At 41.0% G+C, this 22,345-nt stretch overlaps 1 protein-coding gene across 1 annotated transcript; it reads left to right on the forward strand.

Moving 5' to 3' along the window:
- Positions 1–7,584: 7,584 nt before the first annotated feature.
- LOC117656303 (vomeronasal type-2 receptor 26-like) lies at positions 7,585–22,178 on the forward strand. Its single transcript, XM_087894412.1, has 4 exons — positions 7,585–7,875; positions 15,433–15,651; positions 18,906–19,032; positions 21,129–22,178. Exons 1-4 carry the CDS (start codon positions 7,585–7,587, stop codon positions 22,028–22,030), a joined length of 1,539 nt encoding a protein of 512 aa, XP_087750538.1. The 3' UTR covers positions 22,031–22,178.
- The last annotated feature ends 167 nt before the right edge of the window (positions 22,179–22,345 follow it).

Raw genomic sequence — 22,345 nt, forward strand, 5'->3', positions numbered from 1 at the left:
GAGTCATTTTGCTTTTAATGAAATATTTTGTTTTAGGCCTGATTATTTACAGGACCTATTTAACGAAAAGAATAATTAGGTCTTCTTTAAGACTTTGTGCTCTGTGTTAATGGTTAACAATGATCAAATATCTGAGTAATGTTGTTTGGATTGATTTAAAATCAAGCACCGAAAGGTAATAATCCTGGATTCTACTTGACATAATTGAGTTGAAAGGATATCAGAATCAATGAAGGAGAATATTTGTAGCTCAGGTTTGAAATGAGGGCTCCTTGATGCCTTCTGACCTTGATTGTTTTCTTGGACACATTTCTAGTGTCCAAGAAAATGCACAGGTACCATATATGTGGTACCTTGCTCAACAATAGTAACTGTGAGAGGGATCTTGGAGTCCTAGTGGACAACCATTTAGATATGAGCCAGCAATGTGCAGCAGCTGCCATAAAAGCCAATACAGTTCTAGGCTGCATAAATAGAGGGATAGAATCAAGATCATGTTAAAAGTGTTAATACCACTTTATAATGCCTTGGTAAAGCCACACTTGGAATACTGCATTCAGTTTTGGTTGCCATGATGTAAAAAAGATGTGGAGACTCTAGAAAGAGTGCAGAGAAGAGCAACCAAGATGATTAGGGGACTGGAGGCCAAAACATATGAAGAACGGTTGCAGGAACTGATTATGTCTATTTTGATTAAAAGAAGGATTAGGGGAGACATGATAGCAGTGTTCCAATATCTCAGGGGCTGCCACAAAGAAGAGGGAGTCAAACTATTCTTCAAAGCACCTGAGGGTAGAACAAGAAGCAACAGGTGGAAACTAATCAAGGAGAGAAGCAACTTAGAACTAAGGAGAAATTTCCTGGTAGTTAGAACAATTAATCAGTGGAACAACTTGCCTCCAGAAGTTGTGAATGCTCCAACACTGGAAATTTTTAAGAAGATGTTGGATAACCATTTGTCTGAAGTGGTGTAGGGTTTCCTGCCTGGGCAGGGGGTTGGACTAGGAGACTTCCAAGGTCCCTTCCAACTCTGTTATTTTATTTCTATTTCTAGTGAACTGACGATGTTCCCTGATTTGGAATGAAATGAAATTAAATGTCTGGAAATAAAAACAAGTTTAGAGGATATAGCAATAGCAATAGTACTTAGACTTATATACCATTTCACAGTGCTTTTACAGCCCTCTCTTTGCAGTTTACAGAGTCATCATTTTGTCCCCAACAATCTGGGTCCACATTTTACCCACCATGGAAGGATGGAAGCCTGAGCCATCCTTCAGCCTGGTGAGATCTGCCAAATTGCAGTCAGCCGGCAGTTAGCAGTAATAGCTTGCAGTACTGCACTCTAACCACTGCGCCACCTCAGACATTCAGTATTTTACAGAACAACGAAGTTGAAAGGGACCTTGGAGGTCTTCTAATTCAACCTCTTGCTTAAGCAGGAGACCCTATACCATTACAGGCAACTGGTTCTCCAGTTGCTTCCTAAAAGTCTTCAATGATGGAGCACCTGCAACTTCGGAAGAAAAGCTGTTCCACTGGCTAATTGTTCTCACTGTTAGGAAATTTCTCCTTAGTTCTAAGTTGGTTCTCTCCTTGATTAGTTTCCATCCATTGGCTCTTGCCTTCTGGTGCTTTGGAAAATAGTTTGCCCCTCTCATCTTCGTGTTAGCTTCTCAAATATTGGAACACGGCTATCATGTCACCCCCTAGTCCTTCTTTTCCTAGAGATAACCCAATTCTTGCAACCTTAGCCTCCAGCCCCCTAATCATCCTTGCTGATCTTTTCTGCACTCTTTATAGAGTCTCTACATCTTTTTTTATAACATGGTGAACAAAACTGGATGCAGTATTCCAAGTGTGGTCTTACTAAGGTTTTAGAAAGTGATAGTAATACTTCATATGATCTTGATTCTATCCCTCTGTTAATGCAATGTAGGATTGTATTCGGGGTGGGCTGCTGGGGTTCTTTTTAAAAAAAATTTTTAATTTTGATTTATATGCCGCCCTTCTCTGGAGACTCAGAGCGGCTTACAATGCGTTAAGCAATAGCCTCCATACTTTTGTATATTTTATACAAAGTCAGCTTATTGCCCCCACAAACTGGGTCCTCATTTCACCTACCTTAGAAAGGATGGAAGGCTAAGTCAACCTTGAGCCTTGGAGAGATACGAACCAGCAGCAATTGCAGGCAGCTGTGTTATAGGAACCTCATAGGGGTTCGTGAGAAACTCTAGCTAAGATTCTGTGCAGTTTGGAGAAAACCCGAATCCCACTCTTGGCTGGCCCCACCCACCCCACCCCACCCCTCCCAGGAGTCCCCACATGGCCTGTTTTGGATGCAGGTAAGTGCACGGCATGTGCGGAGGCTTGGTAAGGGTGAAAAATGGGCCTACCAGAAGTTTGGGAAGGGCCGCTGGAGCCTGGGGAGGCCATGAGATATACAAAAATTATCATGTCAGTTAATCCTTAGTTCGGTAAACTTTAGTATGAATTAAGGCCTTACAACGTCTTCCCATGGATTGAACCAAGTCTTTTAGTTCTGCAGCTGTTATAATGTGAAACCAAGATTGAATGATGGCTTCTATTAAATGGGTTTTATTGCTGGGTTTCGCTTCTGACTAACAAGTTTCTTTAGTCGGCTCCATAGATTTTCAATGGGGTTAAGGTCAGGGCTATTCCCAGGCCATTCCAGCAGTGGAATATGATTCTCTCGAAACTCCAAAAAAAAAAAAAAGTGGTATTATTAGCCATCAAACCTCAAAAATACACTTTTCCAAAAAGGGTTTCCACAATTTTGGCCACTACTGTAAACTAGATTTTGGTCCCAACAGATGCTTGCATTCTGCTGCTACAGTGCAATCCTGGGGAATATCAGTGTTGTGACACCGACCCCCAAGCCTGTCTTATCGGAGGGAGAAGATTCCGAAAGTGAAGGAGAGGAGTTGGCCAGGCCTCCCTCTCCAGGACCCTCCTCTCTGGCAATGCCTCAGGTGTCTTCCAAAGGAGAAGAGATAGGCCAGGAGCCAGGCATCTCCGAGCAGCTGCAGTTAGACAGTGACGGAGATAAGTCTTGGATGGATCCGCGCCAGCGTCGGAAAGACAAGCGCACACAGCAAAGAAGGAGGCGTGCCAGAGATTAAGCTGAGTTACTGGACCACACCCCACAGGGGATAAAAGGGGGTGTGGTGGCCATTCAGGCTTTCTGGCGGACAAAACTGAACAGCTAGCAAGTCATACTGTGTTTCTGGAACTCCGTTATATGCCTTCCTTGGATTTATTATGGACTGGACTTGACAATTCTTTGGCTTTGTGAATTTATTTTGGTTTATCTGACAGACTAGGAAAATCTCCCTCTGTGAGTAAAGTTTTTGGCAAGCAGCTACTGGGTTGCTGCCAATTCTGTTATCAAAGGAACTTATTGTCTGCAGGTTTATTTTAACTCTTGGTCGACTGCTAGTGTGCGTGTGTGAGACGGGGACAGGACAATCTGTTTGGCTCAAAGGGTTACCAACAGGTACCCTGAAGTTACTCCATGCACTCCACAAAACTATTTTTTTTTTATTTTCTTTGGATTTGAAAAGTTGCACAGCTCTATCTGATAATAGCAGTCGGGACAAACACGGGAATACTCAAACCCAGTCTGCGTTCCCCCATGTCATTTCCACAGAGATCCAAACAAGAGTTGAAATAATGATTTTCCTCCATTTGACCAATATCTTTATATGAATTTCCCTTGGAGGGAAAAGATAATAATGGAGCATCACATATGACACAGAAGGTTTTTGTCTGTTTGTTTACAACCAAGGCCATATTCCCTTTGCTTTTGTCAGATTACTTCTCCGGAGTCAAATTTCCCTATGGAATTGCAAGCCGATGTGAAAATCATATGACTTACCCATGCCTCCCTCCACCCCCGAAACCAGAAACGATGATTTCTATGCAATTATCAGACTCTCACGATTCACTCAACCTCCAATTGCTTCCCAATAGCTACCAGAAAAAGCATTTTTAAAAAAGCCATGAGTCTGAATTAACTCATTTGATGTTTTCATTCAGGATAGCTGTGTCCTGAAACGACAGGTCATTTTATCCAGAGCACTTTTGTTCCCAATCCTTCCATTCTATGCTAATGGCATTAATAGCAATCATGCATCTGTAAGGGGGGGGAGGTGTGTGTCACAGTGGGACCTCTGACACCTGACGGCGATGCTAGCCCTGGTTTTCTTTCTTTTTACGCCCACAGTGTGCAAATTTGCGGCAGAGACATGCTCCAAAAATGATCCTCTCCCTGTTCGACATGAGTGGCAGCAACCAGGAGACGTCCTCCTTGGTGGGATGTCATCACAGATCATTTATATTTTATTTCCACTTTCCTTCGATAAACATCCTTCAGAAGAGCTGGACATTGATTTTCCCATGTAAGGATTTCATCCCCCCTCCCACTTTTTTTTTTTTTTTTTGCTGTTAGGAACCTTTGACAAACTCAGTTTCACTGAATCAGAATGGCCTACTGAATCAGAAAGGCAGGAATTGAGTATATCTAGTTTAATGAAAAGGAGGACTAGGGGGTGATATGATAAGCAGTCTTCCAATATTGAAGGGTCTACCAGAGAGAAGAGGGGGTCAACCTATTCTCCAAAGACACCTGAAGACAGAATAAGAAGCCACGAGTGGAAATTAATCAAGGAGAGAAGCAACCTAGAACTAAGAAGAAATTTCCTGACAGTGAGAACAATTAATCAGTGGAACAACTTGCCTCCAGAAGTTGTGAATGCTCCAATTTAAAGAAGATACTGGATAACCATTTGTCTGAAATGGTTACTTTTGCTTGAGTAGAGCATTGGAGTAGAAGACTTTCAAGGTCGCTTCCAACTCTGTTATTCTGAGTGAGAAGGTCTTCAGATGAGTCCCTTATCTGTTTTAATGACTAGAAGTTGTGTTCGACTTGTGATGTTATCTACAGTAAGTTTGAACCACAGTTGTTTTGCCAAAGCTTATCCTGAACCTACAAGTTCGTTAATAAGTTAGAGGGAAATATAAGAGTCAGAATGATGTACTGATTACGGCATTGGGTTAGAAACCGAGGGACTGTGAGTTCTAGTACTGCCTTAGGCATGAAGTTCGCTGGGTGATTTTGGACCAATTCCACTTTATCAAACCTAGGAAGAAAGCCAGGGAAATTTTTTTAAAAAAATAATATTGGACAACTACCTAAGGTGTCCATCTAGCCAGCAGAAGTGCAAAACGACATGAAGGCAAGTAAGGAAAAATAAATAAAGGTGGGAAGGTAGTATTTGTTCATAGTCCACCTTTGAATCATTATTCTTTTAAAAGAAAAATATAACCGTGGCCACTGATTTTACTAAATGTTTTGGAAAGAGACACTGGAAAAGGCTGAAACATTTGAAATCTTTTCAAATCATCATGCCTTCTGTTGAAGAACATTTTGATACAGCTTCAAGGTATGCATTAGAGTTTTTAATCTGTTCTTCTATCTATCTTTCTTTGCTAAAATTTGAGCATTCCCCCCCCTAAATTTGGTGGCTTGCATTGGAGATTTAAATGTAGATCATCCATTCCTTGCAGAAATGTTTGAAAGATTTCCCTGTCCCAGGTTTTATATTCATTCTATAAGTTGTTTTATATGAATCATTTTCATGATGTATCTGGCCGCGCCGATAAAATTAAGGTCAAAGAACAAGGCAGAAACCAGCGAATGGCAAAAGATTAACCTCAATTATTTATTATTATTTATTATTTGATTTGACTTCTATACCGCCCTACTTAATGGTCAACACAAACATGTTTAAATATTGATTCCCTAGATTTTTGTGAGCCAAGTACTTAAAATGCCTTATATTAAATAGATACTTTTCTAAACTTCCTTCCTTCCTTCTGTGAAGTTTCCAAAAGATGCCCTAATTAATTCATGAGCCATGAGCCGAACTTCAAAAGAAATACAGTCATTTATTAGGAGCACCATTTCGGCAATATTCGGATGCAGTTAGAACTAATCCCACGTAGATTTACGTTCCCCTATGACCCTGTCTCTCCCCTCCTCCCTGGCCATGTCCTAAATCACATTCTCCAATTAACCACTTTGGCTGGCTGTGAAATCCAACACCCTTCTACTGATTGCGGTAAGAAAGCATCTATGGAATGTAGCTTCAGTTAGGGAAATCAATCAGCTCTTTCAGTTCTCCCTCTCTCCTGCTCATGGCAACTTGAAAGCTTTGCAAGTTGACACCTTCCTTCCTTCCTTCCTTTTAAGGAGGGACTGGACAACCATTTGTGTAAAATGGTATAGGGTTTCCTGCTTGAGCAGGGGGTTGAAATGGAAGACTTCCAAAGTCACTTCCAACTCTGTCTTCCTTCCTTCCTTCCTTCCTTCCTTCCTTCCTTCCTTCCTTCCTTCCTTCCTGCCTGCCTGCCTTCCTTCCTTCTTTCCTTCCTTCTTTCCTTCCTTCCCTCCCTCCCTCCCTCCCTACTCCCTCCTTCTTTCCTCCCTTCTTCCTTCCTTCCTTCCTTCCTTCCTTCCTTCCTTCCTTCCTTCCCTCCCTCCCTCCCTCCCTCCCTCCCTCCTCCTTCTTTTTTCCATCCAGTTGAGGAAGAAATTGGAGAAAATGGTATTTTCTTCTGAAAAAAGGTTTGCAAAGAAGAAGGCAAAGTATATTACTTTGATTCAGGATGGAAGGTGTAGATTACACGGGACTGAGCAGGCTACACTTTCTATTTCTAATTCTGAGCAGACAAACAAATTGTATCAAATGTATGTTCCAGGTGACCCTTCCCTTTATTTCCAAAACCTGTGTTCTCCTCTTCCCAAATCCATGATCAAGTGTCTTCTCTTTTCTCTTGGGAATTTCTCCCTCCCTCTCTATCCCTAATCTCTTCGTGGGTTATCTGTAAAGTACTTGCTAGTTTAAGGAAGACAAGGACTAGGGGTAACATAATAGCAGACTTCCAATAAAAGTGTGGCTGCCGTAAAGAACAGGGGAGTCAATCTATTCTCCAAAGCACCTGAAGGCAGGACAAGAAGGAATGGGTGGAAATTGATCAAGGAGAAAAGCAACCTAGAACTAAAGAGAAACTTCCTGACAGTTAGAACAATTAATCAGTGGAACAACTTGCCTCCAGAAGTTGTGGGTGGAGGTTTTTAAGAAGAGATTGGACTACCATTTGTCTGAAATGGTTGCTTTTGCATGAGTAGAGCATTGGAGTAGAAGACTTTCAAGGTCCCTTCTGAGTGAGAAGGTCTTCAAATGAGTCCATTATCTGTTTTAATGACTAAAAGTTGTCTTCAACTTGTGATGTTATCTACAGTAAGTTTGAACCACAGTTGTTTTGCCAAAGCTTATCATGAACCTACAGTTTTTTCTGCCCAAGAAGGACATTGGACTAGAAGATCTCCAAAATCCTTTTCAACTCTGTCATTCTGTTATTCCCTCTTTCCATCAGTAATGAAAAACCATGACTGTTGCTTGCAATGAATTTTATTCAGTACTGTAGCATTTTTTCTATGCTGGGACAATTTGCTTTGTGGCATCTGCCAGTCAATGAACTTATCACTTTATTGGCAGCATGGTGACCAAGTTCTACCAACACATCCTGGCCTTGGCATTTGCCATAAATGAAATCAACGAGGATTCCAAGATCTTACCCAATATCACGCTTGGGTTCCATATCTGTGACAGCTACAGCGACGCAATGAAGACCTATCGGACTACTCTGGACCTTCTTTTCAAAATGCACCAAGTTATACCTAACTATGAATGTGGTTCTGGGAAAAAGCTGATTGCTGTTATTGGCGGACTTGGTTCCACTGTCTCATTCCATATGGCAAAACTTTTAAGTCTTTATAAGGTTCCACAGGTAAGATCTGCTCATGGAATAATGGAGATGTGTAGAGTAGTGGCCAAAATTGTGGAAACCTTTTGAGAAAAGTGTATTTTTGAGGTTTGATGGCTAATATCATCACTTTTTTGGGGGGGGGAGTTTCAAGAAAATCCTATTCCATTGCTGGAATGGCCTGGGAATAGCTCAGACCTGAACCCAATTGAAAATCTAGGGAGCCGACTAAAGAAACTGGTTAGTCAGAAGCAGTGGTGGGTTTCAAAAATTTTTACTACTGGTTCTGTGTGTGTAGCTTGGTGGGCGTGGCATGGCTTGGTGGGCATGGCAGGGGAAGAATACTGCAAAATCTCCATTCCCTTCCCAATCCAAGAGAAGGTTACTGCAAAATGCTCTGTACATGGGGCTCCCCTTGAAAAGCACCCAGAGGCTCCAACTGGTCCAGAATGTAGCCGCGTGGGTGATTATGGGCGCAGCTCGTTGCGGCCATGTAACACCTCTCCTACGCGAGCTGCACTGGCTCCCGGTGGTCTTCCGTGTGCGATTCAAGGTGTTAGTTATCACCTTTAAAGCGCTCCATGGCTTAGGACCTGGGTACCTACGAGACCATTTTTTGCCACCAATAGCCTCCCACTGACCAGTCCGTTCTCACAGGGAGAGACTACTCAGGGTACCGTCAGTCAAATTATGCCGACTGGCGACTCCCAGGGGGAGGGCCTTCTCTGTGAGGGCTCCAACCCTTTGGAATGAACTGCCCCCTGAGATATGAAATATCCCTGATCTCCGTGCTTTCCGCCGTGCCCTCAAAACCCTGATGTTCCAACAGGCGGGGCTAAACATATGAACATGTGAATGTTTTTAAAATGTTATCTAATTTTAGGTTCTATTTAATTGGGCCAAACTATGTTATAATAATAATTTTAATTAGCAATTTTATGATGTTTGTGTATCTATATTTTTCTTCACTGTACACCTCCTTGAGTCCTATGGGAGAAAGGCGGTATAGAAATATAATAAATAAATAAATAAAATCCCCATTTCCTCCCAATCAGCTGGGACTTGGGAGGCAAAGAATAGATGGGGGCGGGGCCAGTCAGAATTTTTACTACCAGTTCTCCGAACTACTCAAAATTTCTGCTACTGGTTCTCCAGAACTGGTCAGAACCTGCTGAAACCCACCTCTGGTCAGAAGCGACCCAGCAATAAAACCCAGTTAATAGAAGCAATCATTCAATCTTGGTTTCACATTATAAAAGCTGCAGAACTAAAAGCCTTGGTTCACTCCATGGGAAGACGTTGTAAGGCCATAATTCATGCTAAAGGTTACCCAACTGACGTGATCATTTTTTCTATATCTCGTTTTTTTCTATGGTGATAATTTCTCTACATCTCGTTTCCCTTTTCTTCTTTATACTGTAACTGCTATTCTAATAGCATATCCTTCATAAAGGTTATTGCATTACATTCTTGATTAAATTATCTTTCCATTGATATATAATTTTATGGTACTACGCCAAAAAAAGTGGTGTTAATAGCTATGCACTTTTCCCAAAAGGTTTCCACAATTTTGGCCACTACTGTATAAGTTATGATCGTTTTTCTTCTTACTTTGCTTTTGCAGTTCAGAAAGAGGAATTTTGCAGGTCATAAATGGATTATAGATGGACAGGAATGTTTCCCCAAAACGGGAAAAGGGATAGGAGCCTAATACTAAAATTGTATCATAAAAAAGCTTCAAGGGATCTTGGAGATCTTCTAGCCCAACCCCTTGCTCAAGCAGGAGATCCTATACCATTTCAGACAAGTGGCTGTCCAGTCTCTTCTTAAAAATCTCCAGTGATGAAGCACCCACAACTTCTGGTGGCAAGCTGTTCCACTGGTTAATTGTCCTCAGTGTTAGGCAGTTTCTTCTTAGTTCTAGGTTGCTTCTCTCCTTGATTAGTTTCCATCTGTTGTTTCTTGTCCTGTCCTCAGGTGCTTTGGAGAATAGCTCGACCCCCTCTTCTTTGTGGCAGCCCCTGAGATATTGGAACACTGCTATCATATCTCCCCTAGTCCTTCTTTTCTCTAGAGTAGCCATACCCAAATCCTGCAACTGTTCTTCATATGTTTTACTTTCCAGGCCTTTAATCATCTTAGTTGCTCTTCTCTGACTTTTTCTAATGAATCACCACTAGTATACCTCTTTGTAGTGGCACGGTGGCTCAGTGGCTAAAATGCTGAGCTTGTTGATTGAAAGGTCAGCAGTTCGGCGGTTCGAATCCCTAGTGCCGCGTAACGGGGTGAGCTCCTGTTACTTGTCCCAGCTTCTGCCAACCTAGCAGTTCGATAGCACATAAAAAATGCAAGTAGAAAAATAGGGACCACCTTTGGTGAGAAGGTAACAGCGTTCCATGCACCTTTGGCGTTGAGTCATGCCGGCCACAGGACCACTGAGACATCTTCGGACAGCGCTGGCTCTTTGGCTTTGAAAAGGAGATGAGCACCGCCCCCTAGAATCAGGAACGACTAGCACATATGTGCCAGGGGAACCTTTACCTTTATACCTCTTTGCAAGATACTTGTTGCAGGAAATCATAATTTTTTTTAACATGCAGGAAATTTTGGTTACACGATAGAATTAGATAAGTGGCAGAAACTGTGGAATAGGAATTATAAATTAACAATGTTGACTACAAATAAAGAGAACTAGTATAAAATGCTTTATAGGTGGCACCTTGCACTAGTGAGGTTGGCAAAGATGTTTAAAGATAAGTCAGCTAAATGTTGGAAGTGCCACCAGATACTTGGATCTTACTATCATATGTGGTGGACATGTGTAGAAGCAAAAAAAAATATTGGATGAAAATAAAGACATGATTGGAAAAGATGATAAAACAACGTATTGAGCTAAAACCAGAAATATTTTTGTTGGGGATCTTATCTGAAAGTTATAATAAAGAGAACACTTATTTAATTAACCATGTTCTAACTGCAGCTAGAATTGTATTTGCACAACATTGGAAAATTGAAGAGATTTCTATTGATGGGAAGGTGATTAGGAAAATAGAATGTGCAGAAATGAACAGATTAACACTAGCAATTAAGGAGAAAGAACAAACTGAATATTATATGATATGGGAAGTATTTTATCAATGGTTAGAGAATAAAAAGGGAAACTGGAAATAAAAGGAGAAGATTAAAGAAGAATAGAAAATACGTTAAGAGAGAGATATAAATAAGATTATAATTGTTAGTATTATGATGATGAGGATAATTATGCTTAATGTTATCATTATTGTATTCTTACTAGAAGAGGAAAAATGAATAGGCTTATAATGTTCAATAGAATAGAATAGAATAGAATAGAATAGAATAGAATAGAATAGAATAGAATAGAATAGAATAGAATAGAATAGAATTTTTTATTGGTCAAGTGTGATTGGAAACACAAGGAATTTGTCTTTGGTGCATAACCTCTCAATGTACATAAAGGAAAAAATACGTTCATCAAGAATCATAAGGTACAACACTTAATGATAGTCATAGGATATAAATAAGCAATCAAATCATATTAGGAAACAGTCAATATAAATTGTAAGGATACAAGCAACAAAGTTACAGTCATGGAGTCATAATTGGAAGGAGATGGGTGATAGGAGCAATGAGAAGATTAATAGTAGTAATACAGATATGATGAATAGTTTGACAGTGTTAAGGGAATTATTTGTTTAGCAGAGTGAGAGCGTTCAGGAATAAAGCTGTTCCGGTGTCTAGTTGTTCTGGTGTGCAGTGCTGTATAGCATCATTTTGAGGGTAGGAATTGAAACAGTTTATGTCCAGGATGTGAGGTGTTTGCAAATATTTTCACAGATCTTTGACTCATGCAGTATACAGGTCCTCAGTGGAAGGAAGGTTGGTAGCAATTGTTTTTTCCGCAGTTCTAATTATCCTCTGAAGTCTGTGTCTGTCTTGTTGGGTTGCAGAACCAAACCAGACAGTTATAGAGGTGCGAATGACAGACTCAATAATAATTTTAAGATTAGAGAATTAATATTAGTGAATGATGTTGTAAATTGTGTATGATGTTGTATAGAGTTTCCTGCCTGGGCAGGGGGTAGGACTAGAAGACCTCCAAGGTCCCTTCCAACTCTATTATTCTATTTCTATTTCTAAATGCTGAACATTGTTGCACAGAGATATTTGTACCCAGCTGACACACTGTTTAAGGAAAGATGGAATGTTTATATTTTGAAAAATAATATATATAATATATATATACATATATATGTTTTCTGAGGTTTTCGCAGGTGTTTGTATGTAGGTCTTTGGTTATTCGGGTTTTTTCCCACGTAAAATTGGAAGACGTTTCGACGAAGTCTCATTCGTCATCTTCAGGCTGGTGTTTTCGGCTTCGTGCTTCTAGGAGCACGAAGCTGAAAACACCAGCCTGAAGATAACGAATGAGACTTCGTCGAAACGTCGCCAAGGCACTTCCAATTTTACGTGGGAGAAAACCCGAATAACCAAAGACACACACACACACACACACACACACATATATATATATATAAACTCAAAAAATTAGAATATCATGCAAAAGTTCATTTATTTCAGTAATGCAACTTAAAAGGTGAAACTAATATATGAGATAGACTCATTACATGCAAAGCAAGATAATTCTGATTGGTTGGGAGTCTCAGTTTGTGTTTATTGGCCAAGCCAATAAACACAAACGGAGACTCCCAACCAATCAGAATGAAAAGGTGGAGCCATCCCAGACTACCAGCACCAGATTTGAAATAGTAACGGCAGTTACAGCAAAAGACCCTTCACATAAGCCTGATGATGGCAGATGAGATTCTGTCGAAACGTCGCTTCTACCCTTTAAGGGATATGTTCACAAGTACACGGGAAGAAACCCGAAATATTAACTGTACACACATATATACCCGTGAAAACTTACATAGACATATATATATATATATATAAACATACAGAAACATTCAAGCAGAAGGAAAATAGATGTTTATCTTTGGGGTTATGCAGACCGAGATACATATTTTTTTTTACTCTGACAATTGCATAAAAACCTTCTTGCATGTTGATTTATTTATCCCTTCCTTCCAGCTTAGTTATGGCTCATTTGCTCCGGAGAAGAGCTACATTACCCAGCACCCAACTCTATACCGAATGGTTCCAAATGAAGCCAGTCAGTACATGGGAATCATCCGTCTCCTTCACCATTTTGGATGGACATGGATTGGGTTCTTCATCGTTGACAATGACAGTGGAGAACATTTCATGCAAGTGTTCGAACCGCTGCTTTCCCAAAATGGGATCTGTTCAGCATTCACCGCAAAAATCCCCAAAGCAGAGTTGGATGATCTCCCAACCATTAATAGGAAAGTCTGGAATATTTACCTACCGATGACTAACGTCAAGGTGAATGCAATGGTTGTTTATGGAGATACCTTGTCCATTATGTTGCTGAGCAATTTTATGCTACAAGCAACTCATGGTAATAGTTCAGATGTATTCTTTCAAAGGGTATGGATTATGACTGCCCAGATTGATTTTGCAATGTCCAGAATTCAGATGGGCTCCGATTTGCAAGTGTTTCAAGGAGCTATTGCTTTTGCTATTCACTCCCATCAACTGCCCAAGTTCCAGAAATTTCTTCTGGCCCTAGACCCGTGTCAGACTGGAAGAAATGATTTTCTGAAGGTCTTCTCGGAGCAAGCTTTGGACTGTTCATTTCAATGTCCAAAGATACCAACGGAGGCCACAGAAGTATGTTCTTGGGAAGAGAGCTTGAAGAAACTTCCCAGATCTCTGTTTGAAGTTCACATGACCGGTCACAGCTATAGCATCTACAATGCGGTCTATGCTATCGCACATTCGTTGCATTCCATGGAGTTATTTAGGTCCAAACTCAGATCCAAGAGCGGTACGAAAAAAACCAAACTACAAAGTCTTCAGCCTTGGCAGGTAATGTCTGAGGGGCTCTCTTTCCATCATAAAAAAGATGAGTACAGACTGAGACATCATCCATCTTATCTCTGTCGTGAGTGAATACAATTGTTTCAGTGGTGCTATTCAGCCAGTTCTATCCAGTTCGGGCAAATCGGTAGTGGCAGCTTTGGGAGGCTCCGTCCACCTGCCCAGATGTCATCACATCCCATTTTTGACACTCTGTGCATGTGTAGAAGATCCTGCAAAAAACCCTATGATTACAAAACCAAACTACAGTCCTTTTGTACTTGTGATTTATGTCCTCTCATCATTTTCTGCATCCTTAACCATTCTCTGCATCTTTAACCAATAAGGTTAACCCAGATACCAAATATCATTATCAACCTATCTGTCTTTGTGCCTGTCATGCCCCCATCGGAGTGTGAGTCTGAGATGGAAGATGAACAGCTGAGAGAGAGCAGGAGAGTGGCTCCGTTGGCTGTGGAGGAAACTGGGGAAGGGCAAAGTCAGGCTGGACAGAGCAGGGGAGAGGTAGAAAAGGGAGAGGGGGTTCAGATGAAGACCAAGACCCACCCCCTCCTCATCCTAGGGTGTGCAGCAGGGGTTCTGACAGATTCTGGAGAACTGGTAGCGGAAATTTTGAGCAGTTCAGAGAACCGGTAGCGGAAATTTTGAGTAATTTAGAGAATTGGCAAATACCACTTCTGGCTGGCCCCAGAGTGAGGTGGGAATAGAGATTTTGCAATATACTTCCCCCAGGAGTGGGGAGGGAATGGATATTTTGCAGTATCCTTCCCCTGGAGTGGGGTGGGAATGGAAATTTTGCAGTATCCTTCCTCTGCCACACTCACCAAGCCATGCCCACCAAGCCACACCACACCACGCCCACCAAGCCACGCCCACAGAACTGGTAATAAAAAAACTTTGGATTTCACCACTGGTGCTCAGGGAAGAACGCAGAAGAGAGCAACGTGGGTTGTGTGACTTACAAGAAAGGAAAGGGCCCCGATTCCCTTCACAAGGCACACCTGGGGATGGAGTTTAAAGGAGAGGCAGTTGGGAGGGGCGTTTGTCAGGAACAAACACTGAATTCATCTAGAGTTGAGAATTGTGGCCTGCATTCCTGGCATTCCTCCTGACTGAATTAGTGCCGTGCTTCTGTGTGCTTATTTTGTCTTGCTGGAATTATTCTTCGCTTCTGGGACTCCTTATCTTGCCCTGCTGGAGTGATTGATTGCAGTCATTCTGCTTACAGCATTTGGACTGGAGTATCTGCAGCCAGAAGCTGCTGCAGGTTTGTAGGAGAGTTTTTCTCCAGGCCGGAGAGTAAATGGGACATTGGTGCCAATAAAGGGACTCATACCAGTTTTCTGGCTATGTTGCCTTCATGCCACGCCCCAGGTCATCACAGTGCCTACCTATCTCTATCATCTCTTTAAAAATGATCTGTCTGTCGGTCTAGCACAGTTGTTGGTCTGTTGTGTCTTTTGAGAAATTGCACATTGTAGATTGAAGATTCACACATTGCAGAACAGGAAGGAGATGCATTTGGAAGTAATTCCAGTTGAATTTCCAATGCATTGTTTTCCTTTCTCTGTGTCTCCCTCTGTATGTTGGATGTAGCTCCACCCAGTTCTTCAATCTATTGCGTTTAACAATTCCGCTGGAGAAACGGTGTACTTCAATGGAAAGAAGGAGGTGGGCAGTGGATTTGATATCATAAACTTAATCACCTTCCCAAACAACTCCTTTGCTAAAGTGCAGATTGGAACAATGGATCCTGAAGGGAAAAAACTCAATCTTGATGACTCAAAAATTATGTGGCCCCAGCGTTATAATCAGGTATGATCTATGATTCATTTTCAGAATGTTTTTTTTTTTCATCTTCAGACCTGTAACTAAACATTTGCTTTTTCTGAATGGGCTGACCCCATCATGTGTGACAATTTCTTTCCATAAAAATTAAGTAGGTACCATTGAGTTGAGTTTGAAACTATCAATCAGTCAGAATAGAGCTGGAAGGGATCTTGGAGGACTTCTAGTCCAGGACTCTGCTCAAGCAGGAGACCCTATACCATTTCAGACAATGACAGTCCAATCTCTTCTTGAAAGCCTCCATTGATGAAGCTCCCACAACTTCTGAAGGCAACTTCTGTTCCATGGATTGATTGCTCTCACTGTCAGAAAATTTCTCCTTATTTCTAGGTTGAATCTCTCCTTGGTCAGTTTCCATCCATTATTCCTTGTCTGGCCTTCAGGTGCCTTGGAAAATAGCTTGACCCTGTCCTCTCTGTGGCAGCCCCTCAAGTATTGGAACACTGCTATGATGTCTCCCCTGGTCCTTTATAAATGGTAATTGAAAAAAAGAAACAAGAATAGAAAAACACTTCTAAAAATAATATAGATAAGTGTTTAACTTCTGACTTTCCTTCTTATAGTCCAAAACTGATTTACAGTATTTACTGGTGCAAGTAAATAGGTCAACCTATTCTCCAAAGCACTTGAAGGCAGGACAAGAAGCAATGGATTGGAAAATAATCAAGGAGACAAGCAACCTAGAATTAAGGGGAAAAAATTCCTGACAGTTAGAACAATTAATCATTAGAATGACTTGCCTCCAGAAGTTGTGGGTGCTCCAACACTAGGGGGTTTTAAGAAGAGATTGGACTATCATTTGTCTGGAATGATATAGGATTTCCTGTTTGAGGAGGTGGTTGGACTAGAAGACCTCCAAGGTCCCTTCCATCTCTGCAATTTTGGTACATTTTGGAAACCATGTTCTACGTGTTTCTATTTGAAGTTCCCAACTGTTCAAACATATTTAATTCTTGGTGATTTTATGAACCAGATCTCTCCACAGTTTTTAATTTTTTACACCTTATTTCTACTGTCTCATGATCTGGCCAGTGTCTGCTTTGATGGTGTCTAAATACCATGGTTTACAGAAGCCTCATTTCCTTTTACTATTGCCCATTCCAACCATAATAGCCAGTAAATTTGATTGGGTGATGTGGCCGAAATAAGTAAGCAGAATTTTGTGATTTCGCTTTTGAACCATATGTCTGGTTTTATACATTCCCATTCTTCCTTCTTTGTCTCCTTTGCTGTCCAAGGGATGTGTAGGAGCCTTCACCTGTCAGGTTTTGATGTCATCTCAAATAAATTGCACTCCCAAACAATTAATCTTTGCTGAAATATTCCATTTATTGAGTACGACAGATCTGGCCCGACTTCGTCGTAGCCGATACTAACCCTCTGACCCCCAAACCCTTCCCTTTCCATTCCCCAATTCTCATCTTCTCATTGGCCATCTTCCAAGTCAGTCTCCCCAGCTTCTGACCTCAGCCCACAGGAATGTCCCCCTCCCATCCCATCTCCTAGGGGATATTATCTACAGAGAAAATAAGAAGGTTAAAAGTCAAGTCTCGTCTCCTCCTTTTTATGGCAGCATCAGAATGCTGACATCACCAGCATCATAGTTAAAATAACTCAACTTTCCTTCTGTCTAGTTTTTCATGGTCTAGTTTCATTATTTATATTTACAGTATCTTGTTGTATAATATTTAATATATATATATGGAAGCTGTTCTTAAATTTAGATTGATAAATAGATAGTTTCATTGCATTTTCCATAACTTACAGTAATTAAACTTTTATTGAGTTAGAAGAAACAATGTCATTAACATCACCAAGGAATATCACTACTCATCTCTTCATTTTATAAGTTTTGGATTGAGTCAATTGATTTGATTGATTGATTGATTGATTGATTGATTAATTCATTAATTCATTCATTTGAGCTCCAGATTTTTATTGACTATATATCAGGGTTCCAAGTAATAACTCAATAGAAAGCAGAACTCTGAGGCAGGCGGAGTCCTCAAAGAACAATTTTATTGGAGATATCATATTGGCATAAACTTGTGAAAACCAATTCTGAAATTTCCAGCAGTTTTCACCTAATTAAAAAGTGAAAGTTTCCCCTTTCCCCAAACAACCAGTCGCATTGTCCAATCAGGGTACTGGCTGGTCGCCTGGTAACCAGATTCCACCTCTCTCCAGCCACCTGTTGGAATGTCCTTGGTTCCCACAGGAAACTATTTTGTTTTGGCTACAAAAACCCCATCTAACTATGTTCCCCCTCCCTATTCCATCTTTGCATTGTGGCAACCCTGAAACCTCCAAAATGGTCCCAGACAGGTTCGCTTCAGAGTTGACACTAAATTATAAAAATAATAGCAATCTGTGATGTTCTGCAGAAAAAAACAATTGCTACCAACCTGTCTTCCATTGAGGACCTGTATACTGCACGAGTCAAAAAGCGGGCTGTGAAAATATCTACAGACCTCTTGCATCCTGGACATAAATTGTTTCAATTCCTACCCTCAAAACGACGCTATAGAGCACTGAACACCAGAACAACTAGACACAAGGACAGTTTTTTCCCAAATGCCATCACTCTGCTAAACAAATAATTCCCTCAACACTGTCAAACGATTCACTAAGTCTGCATTACTATTAATCTTCTCATAATTCCTATCACCCACCTCCTTCTAATTATGATTGTATGACTGTAACTTTGTTGCTTGTATCCTTACGATTTATATTGACTGTTTGCTAATATGATTTGATTGCTTATTTGTACCCTATGACTATCATTAAGTGTTGCACCTTATGATTCTTGATGAACCTATCTTTTCCTTTATGTACATTGAGAGGTTATGCACCAAAAACAAATTCCTTGTGTGTCCAATCACACTTGGCCAATAAAGAATTCTATTCTATTCTATTCTATTCTATTCTATTCTATTCTATTCTATTCTATTCTATTCTATTCTATTCTATTCTATTCCTATTCCTATTCCTATTCCTATTCCTATTCCTATTCCTATTCCTATTCTATTCCTTCATATCAATTGCTGAAGGGGGAAATGCTGTGTGAGACAGTGAAGATGGCCTCATATTTTACTATCCCCATGACTACCCAGATGTCATTTCATTTGTAAATAGTAGCTGTGAAAACCTAAATTCTGTGGCATATTTTCTTGGTTTGTTTCTCCTAAAACCCGTTGCTGCTTTTTTTTCCTATGTGGCAGGTACAACCTGTTTCTGTATGTACTGAGTCTTGCCTTCCAGGTTACCAGAAGAAAAAAAGAGAGAAGGATAAATTCTGCTGTTATGACTGTTCACCGTGCCCAGAAGGGAAGATCTCAAAGTTGAAGGGTAGGCAATGCATTATATTCCACAGCACTACCTGCAGCATTATTTCAGATAAAGAAGTAGCAATTGTCCCCTTGTTCTTGCATTCATGAGATCCCCTAAACCAGGGGTCCTCAAACTTTTTAAATAGGGGGTCAGTTCAAGGTCCCTCAGACTGTTGGAGGGCCGGACCAGCTGGGTGGATGTGGCTAGGTGGTCATGTAACTGGGTGGCAGGGGTGAAATGTAAAATTTGTTACTATCGGTTCTGTGGGCGTGGCTTGGTGTGGGGGGGTTAATGTGACTGGGTGGGCAATGCCCAACTTTTTTTTTTAACTTTTCAATGCATTTTTTCTACAACCTCTTTGGCCGAAGAGGTTGCAAAAAAAAATGCTTTGAAAAGCCTCTCTGACGATCCCAGCTGAGCCACGCGATCATCAGAGGCTTTTTTTTTTTACTTTTAAAAGCATTTTTTTGGCGGAAGAGGTTGTAAAAAAAATGCTTTTAAAAGTAAAAAAAAAAGCCTCTGATGATCGTGCGGCTCAGCTGGGCATGGTGGGAGGGGCGCAGGAATTTTTGCTACCGGTTCTCTGAACCACCCGCCTCCATCGCTACTAGATCGGGCAATCCAGTCTGAACCAGGAGCATTTCACCCCTGCTGGGTGGGTGTGGCTAGGCGGTCATGTGACTGGGTGTGCCTGGCCAATTTAACAGTCCATTAAACAATACACACAAATTACAGTTTAATTTGTTATGCTCCTGGAGGTGGAATGTAGGTTAGTGAAGGGATGTGGCTGCCTTGTGGGTATGTGTGAGGGACTTCCATTTGTGTGTGTGTTTCTCTCTCTCTTTCTCTCTCTCTCTCTCTCTCTCTCTCTCTCTCTCTCTCTCTCTCTCTCTCCCTCCCTCCCTCCCTCTCCCTCCACCCCTCTTTCTCTCTCTCTGGAGGCCGGGGAATACTATTCTGCTGCCCAAAAACAGATCCATTTTTGGCCTCTTCGGCCTCCAGAAGGTGGGTGGGGGCCAGTAGCTAGGTGGGGTGATGTGGGTGGGGCAGCCTTGTGGTCCCGTGTGGGCTGGATTAATGCCTTCAGCAGGCCATATCTGGCCTGCGGGCTGTAGTTTGAGGACCCCTGCCCTAGACCTTAGATGTTACCTAACATCAAATCAAAGGGAAGAAAGAAAAAGAAAACTAAATGAAAAAAAATCTCACTCTCCCATGCTTTATGCCAACGATGGGTTTCACATTATGTTACTACCGGTTCACCCCGTGTGCACACGCTTGCTTCGTGCATGCGTGTGCCCGGTTTGCACATGTGCCTGCTTTCTGCACATGTGCCTGGCCTTCCATACATGTGCTTTGCTCATATATGTCCCTTCTGGGCATGCTCCCAGCCTCAAAAACATGCCTAAATAGGATGGCATAGAGCTGAGGCAGGTGGGCAGGCCCACCTGTGATTTCCGCAATTGGTTCATGTGAACCAGTCCAAACCGGCTGAATACCAGCTCTGCTTTATGTGTATCTCTGTAGTCAGCTGATACATGTATTAATTCACACAATGATAGAATCTTAGATTTAGAAACTTGTGAAGCTGGATGGGGCCATAATGTTGCTCTAATCCAACCCTCTGCAATGTGCAATGCAAACAATGAAACAAATTTGAAAGGAGGTTGTCCAATCACTTTTTAAAAACCTTCAGCAATGGAGAACCCATAACATCTGTAAATAGATCCTTCCATTGTTAAACAGAGTTGTTTCTCCTTTATTTCTAGATATACAGAAATATATATTTCTGTATATCTAGAAATATAACATCTATTTAGAAAACAAAACAAGATTAAAGTTTCAAAACTCTCTATTAACAAACTGTTATTGTAATCCACTCATAGAAAGTTTACTACGGCATCTTATCGATCCCAAATCACCCTAAAAAATTAAAACTAGTTTGCCCTGGATCAAATATCCATGTTTGTTTCTTAATGCAATATCTTATCAACTGTTGTCTAATGATAGTTTCAGTCTCCACATTAAGTCTATCTTCCCATCAAGGTCCAAATAGAAGTGGTTTATGATTAGATGTAATAAATCCATCCAATATTTCCTTTTCTTTCCTTTTTCAGATATGATTGATTGTATCGAATGCCCAGAAGATCAGCATGCTACCAAGAATAAGGATGGATGCATCCCCAAAACAATAAGCTTTCTTTCTTACGACGAACCTTTAGGGATTGGTTTAATGTTGGTGGCTGTTTCCTTTTCTTTGATCACAGTGTTGGTGTTGGGAACATTCATTAAGCACCGAGATACCCCTATTGTCAAAGCCAACAACCGAGATCTCACCTACCTTCTCCTTGTCTCCCTTCTTGTTTGCTTCTTGTCTTCTTTGCTCTTTATTGGACAACCAAGGAAAGCGACTTGCTTTCTCCGACAATCTGTTTTTGGCATCATCTTCTCCGTCGCAGTTTCTTCTGTATTGGCCAAGACTATCACGGTGGTGGTAGCTTTTATGGCCACCAAGCCAGGATCCAAGATGAGGACATATATGGGGAAAAGACTATCCAACTCTATTGTCATTTCTTGCTCTCTGGTTCAAGCAGTCATTTGTATTGTATGGGTGGCAACCACACCTCCATTCCCAAATTTAGATATGTACTCAGTCCCGGGGGAAATTGTAGTAGAATGTAATGAAGGAACCACCAATATGTTTTATTTTGTCTTGGGTTATATGGGTTTCCTATCCCTTATCAGCTTTACGGTGGCTTTCCTTGCCAGGAAGTTGCCAGATACTTTCAATGAAGCCAAATTTATCACTTTTAGCATGTTGGTGTTTTGCAGTGTTTGGTTGTCTTTTATTCCAACGTATTTGAGCACCAAAGGAAAGTATATGGTAGCTGTGGAGATCTTCTCCATCTTAGCTTCCAGTGCTGGGGTGTTGGGTTGTATCTTTTCCCCCAAATGCTACATCATTCTTCTAAAGTCTGAACTGAACACCAAGGAACAGCTGATAAGAAGTAAAAGATGAGAAGTCTTTTATTACCATAAAACAATGACCTACCTTTGTATACTAAAATAGGATTGTTTTTGATTTTATATGAAACTAGTTGATAATCCAGCATTGCCCGGGTATTTATTTATCCCAATCCTGTATTAGACAGGAAGAGCAACTTCACCCTGAGCCCTGATTTTGGCGAGAATTAAATTAGTTAAAAATGTTTTCCCTGTAGCCCCAGAAGTGTCAAGTAAACTGATACCACCTTGTCGTTTTGCTATCTGATCCGTGATCATTTGTTATGCTTTTTTCTGATCTTGATTTAGAAGTCACTTCTTGTCTGCGATA

This window comes from Pantherophis guttatus, chromosome 4 (genome assembly GCF_059756535.1).
Source record: "Pantherophis guttatus breed Tessera chromosome 4, ASM5975653v1, whole genome shotgun sequence".
In the NCBI taxonomy this organism is placed as follows: Eukaryota; Metazoa; Chordata; class Lepidosauria; order Squamata; family Colubridae; genus Pantherophis; species Pantherophis guttatus.